General features: G+C 47.9%; 1 protein-coding gene across 4 annotated transcripts in view; it reads right to left on the reverse strand.

Moving 5' to 3' along the window:
• The window catches only part of SEC14L5 (SEC14 like lipid binding 5), a 39,709-nt gene that overhangs the window by 30,111 nt on the left and 1,268 nt on the right, over window positions 1-8,330 (reverse strand). Inside the window, exons 1-3 of one of the 4 annotated variants that reach the window (XM_017808731.1) lie at window positions 7,887-7,909; window positions 5,782-5,887; window positions 3,861-3,936 (exon numbers count right to left, since the gene is read on the reverse strand). In XM_017808731.1, the coding sequence (XP_017664220.1) occupies window positions 3,861-3,923 (63 nt within the window). In that variant the 5' untranslated portion in view covers window positions 3,924-3,936; window positions 5,782-5,887; window positions 7,887-7,909. Of the gene's footprint in view, window positions 1-3,860; window positions 3,937-4,308; window positions 4,423-5,066; window positions 5,292-5,781; window positions 5,888-7,886; window positions 7,910-8,330 lie in introns of those variants that run through there. The other 3 variants (XM_017808728.1, XM_017808730.1, XM_017808732.1) reach the window with 3 other exon arrangements.

Genomic DNA, 8,330 nt, shown 5'->3' on the forward strand with positions numbered 1-8,330 from the left:
AAACGCCTCATCTGGGCTCTGGCTTCTCAAACCCATGACATATTTTTTAGGTAACAGTGCAGAAAGGCCCTTCTCTTGCAGCACAAACCATGAACTGCTCTTAGCAGCAGCTAGAGCTGAACATGAAGTGCACTGTAAACGTGGCAAGAGGAGCAAACCATTGCCAAGTGCTGGGAGGGATTTCTCATTTACACCACCAGTGCAGCAATTCAAATTATCCATCATGTACAGAAGACCCTGTAAGGTCCCTGGGGGGCTATTCCAGACCTGTAGCTTCCATCCTAAGCAATTTTAGTGAATCCTATAAAGTGTGTGAAAATGGCAGATGTCAACTGTAAGCTTGAAGGGCTGAGGCACTCCTAAAAATAACAGGAACACAACTCCCTACTACTTTCAAAGCTAAAACCCTCCAGCTAAAGCTCTCTCATCTAGCCTAATAATTCACTGCAAATAACATTAAATATGCAATCTCTCTCTGAGCTCTGTTTCCTACACAACTGTGCATGTAGGACTTGCTCCCCCAAACCAAATTCTCATCCCCACACATCAGAGAAGGCTCACAAATATTTACATCAGAGGAAGTTTTCACTCATGAGTTATGTGGCAGAGGTACCTCTACTTCTGGATTTTTCCCCCTCACTGTAATGTTTTAGTATAAAAAAACCCTTTCAGCTTTCTAACTACAACTGCTAGACAAAGAAAATTATAAGTAAGTTGGGGATTTTCTGGCTCTAAGATAAAATCAGAAGACATGCAACGTCAAACCTGCTGATCTAACTGAAGGGAAGACAAGATCAGGCCCAGAGAGGCATGGACAATCCACTGGAAGGAACAGCTCCATTTAAAAGGAGACACACAAAAAAAGAGATAAAATGGAAAGGAAGAACATGACAGGATAACAAAGCATAACAGAAGTCAAGTTTCTTTTCAAGTATAAAGGATAAAGGTGTCAGGCACTGGTTCTAATTTGAAGAGCATAGTATTTTTGATCCTTTAATGTGAGTCCAAGTTAGGAACAAAGCAGATGAAAAGTGACTACTATGAACTTGAACAGGTGTGGGAAAACCACTCTTTATTTAAATCTTTTTTGGAAGGGAGGACAAGAAAAAAGAAAAAAATACAGAACTCCCAAGTGACCAGAAAAAAACTGCTAAGCTGATTCCTCTGTACTGCCTCAGATGCACAGGACTGGCAAAGGCAGCAAGAAGGGGAATGTCCTCCCAAGGACTTGGAACTCACGTCAAATCTCCTGCCTGCAAACACCCAAACAAAGCTGCAGGAGCATTAGTGAAGAGCAGAGTGTGAATCCAGAGACAGTCACCCCGACACAGGGGCTCATCTGTGGAGCACAGCCCGAGCTGTGCAGAGGATGAGCTCACACACATCCCTCTGCACAAGCCCAAGGAGGATAAACCACGTTCCTGATTCCAGGGCACAACAAAGGGCATGAGAAACACCCTGTGTGTGAGCCAGGCCAGGAAGCAGGGAATTGTTTGCCTCATTTGGCTGTGACAACCCTATTTCTCAGACTCATATGTAAGCAAAGCTCATGTGTGAGCAAAGCACACACACTGTTTTCTATAGCATGGTCCAAACATTTGAAGTTCTGAGGGAAAAATACTTTTTCTAACTTACTTCCTGTGGTCTGTTCAGGCTGGCATGAGGTATGGCCCTCCCCATTATACAGAGGAGGAATTAAGCACAAATGTGTCAGGTTGAAGGGTGCCTAGAGATCTGTAAAACCAGGGTGTCTTGAGGTCACCTGTGACCTCTTGCTTTCCTACCACAGCCTGAGACCTCGGCACTCCAAAGGTTCCCACAAAGCAGTTGAGGGGAAAAGATGAAAGCAGCTGAATATCAGGTTCCCAGTGCTGAGGAAGCTGCTGTCAGATTTATGGTGAAGCAGATTAACAGCAATGCCACGTGCTGAGGAGCAAAACAGCTTCACTACACACGCCCACTCTCCTGCAAAACTTCCAGCAACTGCCAGCTGGTACCTGACAGCTCTGCCAGATCCTCGCTGCCTCCACACGAGCGGGAGCTCCTTCTGAACACACCAACTGTGGGAGCAAAGCCTGCACCCAGCTCAGCCTGCACAGACCACCACCAGACTGAAATGCTGCTTTCCAATACCAGGGCCTGCTGTGAACACATGATTTTCACAGGACATCAGGGTGGGACCAAGGGGTCTATATTCACCTCGCTGCTCCACTGCAGAATCCTCTGGGTCTCCCTGGACATGGAACTTCTTCATAAGGAAGAGGACTAACAACTTTGCTAAGGTTTGCTGAACAACTAAAGGATGGCATTCACAAACCCAGCCCTGAAATCCCAGGGAACTTTATCCTGTTATGTTGAAAAACTGAAAGCAAATAAAACTAACCCACTTGAAAACTAACCCCACGAGCCCCTGGCCTTCAGGCATGTGCTAACAAGCTTACAGAGGATTTGTCTCGAGGCAGCCCTCCTATATTAGCAGCCAATCAATTGAGGAGCATCTGGTGGTAGGTTTATCCTGCTAATAGAGACAACAGGAATGTGGGGAGGTGTGCATGGAGCAAAGGCTACCAGTACCTTCATCACAAGTACTGTGTCTTATTCTCACACAGGGTGCACTGGGAGAGCAAAGAACACAGCCAGGAAAGCTTCACCACCACAAACACCAGCCCCAGACTGGTCAGGGCACTTCATGGCATGTTACTGTTAAACAGATGTGGCAAATCCCAGTAAGACTGGGGGAAAAAATGGAGATGGGGGTGTGGATTTGGGAGGGACTGTCACCAAAAGAAGTGTTCATTGGGATGAGCAGAGCATGAACAGGAACCACTGAGCTGCTGCTCCCTTTGGGGTCTGTTATTCACACTGAGGAACAAACAATGTCTCCCCCAGCTTTAACTATTGAAATAGAAGACTGGAGGCTCTTCTGGATAAAACAAATCCTATGGCATGTATTTCCCAGGAAACTAGAAGAGGAAACATTGTCAAGAAGAACACAATATAGGCTCTCCCTTCCATTCATGGGAATTTCAGCTGCCTGCAATGGCTGTAGTTTTCCATCTTCATTCTTGGGCCCTAATAGGCTAAAGAAATCAAGTCTCAGGGACTGAAATGCCCAACAGATTACAGAGCAAAGCCTTGCAAGACTCCATAAGCATCTCTGGGCAACGCCCAAACGCTCAGGGCTGCCCTTGAAATGCAAGCAGCAAACCTTTCAGAAGGGTATTTGACTCACACCCAGTTGTGACCAAGTCCAGAAAATCACTTAAGGCATCTGCCATGGTCACAACAACTGTCTGCATCACCACTGAATGACCTTCAATGACAGCTCTGAAGCCCCTTGTGGAAATCACAAAACTTGGAGAGAGATCTCCCAACAGTTCAGCCATGGAGTGGACAGGGAAGAAAAATACAGAAGAATTTTTTTCCAGCTTTTAACCAAATCTAAAAGCTCAGTATCATTCAGAATCCAGTTCTAGATACAACCATCCTACAGTGCTGATTGGGATCACATCTGGAGAGATTCTGAACCAAGGGGCATTTGGTGAGAAGGCAGACACGGTGTCTGGCCACAAACTGACCCTTCCTAAGTGAATGTCACAATCTTTTTCCTTCCTTGTCAAAGAATAATTACAGAAGGTTTTGTTGGATTTTTTTTCCCTTCTAACGACTAAGCTGCCTCTCTCAAAATACTGAGATATTGATTCTTATTTTTCATGGAAAATGGAAGGAGAGCTGAGCCTCTGTTCCTGCACTGTACCCACAGGGCTGTCACAGAGATCCAGCCACAGTCCCCCACCTCCCACTGGCCCGAGGCTGCACCCTCAGCAGCTGGAGCAGGAGACCTGCTGAGTGTTACTCACTGCCATGACGAGCTCAAAGGGATATTTGTAGACTCGAACTGGGGACTGGTATTTCTGCACCATTTTTACCACACACCTGGAACAGACAGAAATTGGAAAATTTTAGATCCAAACAGCGCAATACATTCTAAGCAATTTTGACAGACCTTACTAGAAGCCTTAACTCTTTTTACAAATAGAGAGGAGATATATATTAGATAGAATATCTTGTTTAGTAAGTGGCAGAGACAGAAGAGACTAGTCTCTGCAGTCCCAGTCCAGGGCTGTGTCCAGCACACAGCAGCACCCTGTGCAGCTTCCCAACAACTTAGAGCTCCAACAACTCACAACAATTAAAGCACAAAACAGAGATGTAAAGCCAGAATCAATCATACTCTGGAGAAGAAGCCCGACTTAGGAGCCTTCCAAAGCTTACAGGGTGATTCTTCCCTGTACCCCTCTTTCTTACATTACATTTGTAATCATTAGGCAAAGTCCTCCCCGTTAAAAGCTTCCACAGCTTCCCGAATCTTGGTGTTAAAATGCTTTTGTGCACAAAGTAGCCTTGAGTTGTTTTAGCCCACTGAAAGGAAGGAAGAGGAAACAGCCTGCTGAAAGAACATGCCTGATGCTAAGCTGGCAATCACATCCCACTGCCTGGATGCCCACTGTTCCAGCTGAACTGAGGCAAGAGCTGCAGGCAAGGGGAACAATTCAGCCCTCAGCATTTCGCTGCTCCCAACCACCTCTCACTGTTCTCATCAGGATTCCTCCCTCACACTCTCTTGCCAGGGTTTTAACCCTCAAATATGCATCAGTAACCAGCATCTCAAGGAAGCACATGAACCATTAAAAAAAAAGGTTATTAGGCTGCTTTCTGCAATTCCTTTAGGAATTCCTTTGTATTGCTCCCTCTAACACCATCTGCGAACATCAGGAGCACAAAAGGCTGGATGGCTGGTTGGAGACTGTGCTGATTCCACCCCACTCAAATTCCACTGCTAAGCAGACACAGCCCTGGGCAACATGACACAGTGTAGCACTGAACTCAAACGTCAGAGCAGTAAGACAACTTATCCCTGACATTTTAAGCCCAAAACCTGAGCTGAAACATGAATTAAAATGCAAACAGCAATAGATTCTCCCTCAAAGTCTGCTGCAAAATGCCATTACACAGTGCAATCTAAGCAAGGGAGAGGGGAAAAGGACTTGAAAAAGTTTGAGTACCTGAGAACCGGGCATGTCTGTAGAAATAGGGTCGCACAATCATCTGCAGAGGATCACATTATCCAAGGAGCAAAGCCCAGGACTCTCTGGATCTCTGACTGGTACTAAAAGCCAGTCCAGTGGTGCTGAGCCAGTCAGTGCAGAGAGAAGTCAAGAGCAGAGCATCCAGCCCCGAGTGCAGCGAGCGGGGCAGGGCCCAGCACACCCCTGGCAGCGATCAGGTGTCGGACACCCGAGCCAGGGGGCACCTGGCGCCTTGGAGGGCAACGCTGTAACATGACTAGGGCGGCAGGAACCTTCCCACCCAGTGCACACAGAGCACCAGGAGCTGGGGAACGTATTTAGCCGGGATCGTGCTCCCTGTTCTGACCTCGCTGTTACACCAGGAGTTCCTGCACCTCTGCAGGAGAGGGTCAGGGACCTCCACAGCAGGAAGTCTCAGGACAGAGCAGCCAGTCTGGAATCCCCCACAGCCCAGAAATGAAGTCACAGAACAACAGGACAGCACAAGCAGTGGCTCAGCAGCCTTCACGGTGCTGCTTGGACAGATCCCCTGCTCCCTGGCAGCAGCTGGACCCGACTGCCACAGGTTTATTGCCTCTACTTCTCCAGCTGAGGGAACGTTGAGAAAAAGAGCCAGTGACTATTACATCCACAGGGAGCTGTGGAAAAAAGACAGCTGATAACTCACACCTGCCCTAGAAACCTTTCATACCTTGGGAGAGTGCAGTGGCAGCAGACCTTCTATGCCCTCTCCTCAAAACAGAGCTGCGAGACGGTCATCCTGCTTCTCAAAGCACGAGGGACTCCTGCCATAATTCCTGGAAAAAAAGGAAAAAAAGTCAGAAAAGGCAGTAAAAGGTGGGTACTCTGCACACCAAGCTACAGGTGATGACCAGCGCTGATAAGGACAAAGACTCCCAGGTGTTACCACTGGGCAGCTGAGCTGTATTAGCTCAAGACCTGCATCCTCCCAGGGCTTTTACACCAAAGAGACGTCTTTTAAAGTCATCTCATGTGTTCCACTCAAATTATAAACAGATATGTTCAACTCTCTTGTAAAGAAAACCAGAAAGAAATGACACAACCACAGAGTGTGTCTGTTCCTTAAATATCCATCCAACTCCAGCTCCGCAGCGGCCCAGGCTTCCTGCTCGACTTCCTATTTGCATCTGGCTAAAAAACAATATTAGGAAACACAGCTCAAGTGAAGAGCAGTGACCCACTAAACTGCAGCATGACCACTTAGAGACCCCAACCCATAGCTGGAGGCACAGCTGGAGCATCCACCGGGTAACACCAGGGAAGAGCTCGATTCCAGCTGGGCAAGCCCAGAGTAGTCGGTAAAAATTCAGAGAGGTTGGAGCTGTCAATACGTTGAAGCAACGGATCTAGCTAATAATAACCACTGCAGTAATGACAACCTTAACCATCCCAACAGATATTAAAAATATTTCCATTATTGCACCCCCGAACTCAGGAAACAGTAGTGACACAGTGCCAGCAGTGCCAACAGCAGAGCCCCAACAGCCTCGGCTCCCCATGGCCCCTTTTGCTACAGCCCACACAGTAACTCCCCCACGAACCAAGAGATTAGAGATAAAGCCCCAGATCAAAGCCCTCCACCCCTGCTTCTCATTCCAGGCATAGAACTCAGCTCATTCCACGCTGGAGCTGCCTGTAGGATGGGGGAGCTGGGCAGCAAGTGACTTCAGGAACTTCTGCCACCTGTGGTGGCCGCTTTTCAGCTGGAGGAGAAGAACTGAGCAGGTTTTTGCGGGGTTTTTTGTTTTGTTTTTGACAAAGAGCTGCTGAAAATAGCAGAATTCCAGACTTCCTCAAATAAACACGTGAAAGCCAGCTGTGGCACCCAGCTAAGCTGATATTTCCACTTAGAAAAGAGAGACTCCACAGGGTTGTAGGCCTTCCTCCCCCCTTCTGGAGAAAGGTGGAGAAAAAAGTGTGTGACATTTCCTCTGCCTGAAATGCCTTTCACTTAGTGACTGATGATTCAGAAATTGATGCTTTATACACATAATAATGAGATGGTACCAAGCTGTGGGATATTTATTAGGGCTTTTTCACCTAAGAACTTAAGAACAAGTCTTTTGAAGCTTGATACAAGGAAGCCTCAAGGTGGAAGGGTGCCAGAATAAGCCTTTACCATCTTTTAAAGCAGATATCCGTTCAGGCAGGACTTGATCTCACCCCCTGAGATGCACCTCTGGTGCAGGGGTGAGCAGTGGAGCCTGGGCACTGCTCTGTACACCTGGCAGAGGTGCCTGGAGTCCTGATGTGGGTCATAATCAACAACGAGCAACAGGAACATTCAAACAACATCCACACACGCTTTACCACACAATAAGGTCTTTCTGGATGAGGGGAAGAAGAAATCAGAACAGTGTCCAGCACTCTGCCCTCAGGGCCTGGTAGAGCTGTTTCTCTTCCATGGATGTTTCAAAACAAGCTCCATGCCTAATACTGCCACACCTTCATCTCTTCACCAAAGAATCACCACAGAACTTTTATGCACAGCAACACATTAAATCCCTGACATCTGCCAGCCCTCAGCAGGAGATAAGCATTCCTGAAGGAAAGCCACTCATTCCTCACCTCGCTATTCCATAGGAAGCCACACCACACCATTTTATCCATCCACACTGTAGGCAACAGTTCAGTACTCAAATACAAATTAAGAATGGAGACAAAGAATCACAGTCTGTGTTGGGTTGGAGGGGCCTTAAAGCTCATCCTGTTCTACCTCCTGCCATGGGCAGGGACACCTTCCACTAGACCAGGTTGTTCCAAGCCCTCTCCAACCTGGCCTTGGACACTTCCAGGGATGGGGCAGCCACAGCTTCTCTGGGCAACCTGTGCCAGGGCCTCACCACCCTCACAGCCAAGAATTTCTCCCCAGTATCCCATCCAACCCTGCCCTCTGGCAGTGGGAAGCCATTCCCCCTTGGCCTGTCCCTCCATCCCTTATCCAAAGCCCCTCTCCAGCCCCTTTAGGCACTGGAAGCCTCCCTGGAGCCTTCTCTTCTCCAGGTGAACACCCCCAGCTCTCCCAGCCTGGCTCCAGAGCAGAGGGGCTCCAGCCCTTGGAGCATCTCTGTGGCTTCCTCTGGACTCTCTCCAGCAGGTTCACATCTTTCCTATGCTGAGGACCCCATGCTTCTGTTTAACACATAAAACCAGAGTAGATCCAGGCAGGAGGTCACCTGACAGTGCAGCAAAGCACCACCATCAAACTGTTTCAGCCTG

The sequence above is a fragment of the Lepidothrix coronata genome, unplaced genomic scaffold (genome assembly GCF_001604755.1).
Source record: "Lepidothrix coronata isolate B3197 unplaced genomic scaffold, Lepidothrix_coronata-1.0 Scaffold24, whole genome shotgun sequence".
In the NCBI taxonomy this organism is placed as follows: Eukaryota; Metazoa; Chordata; class Aves; order Passeriformes; family Pipridae; genus Lepidothrix; species Lepidothrix coronata.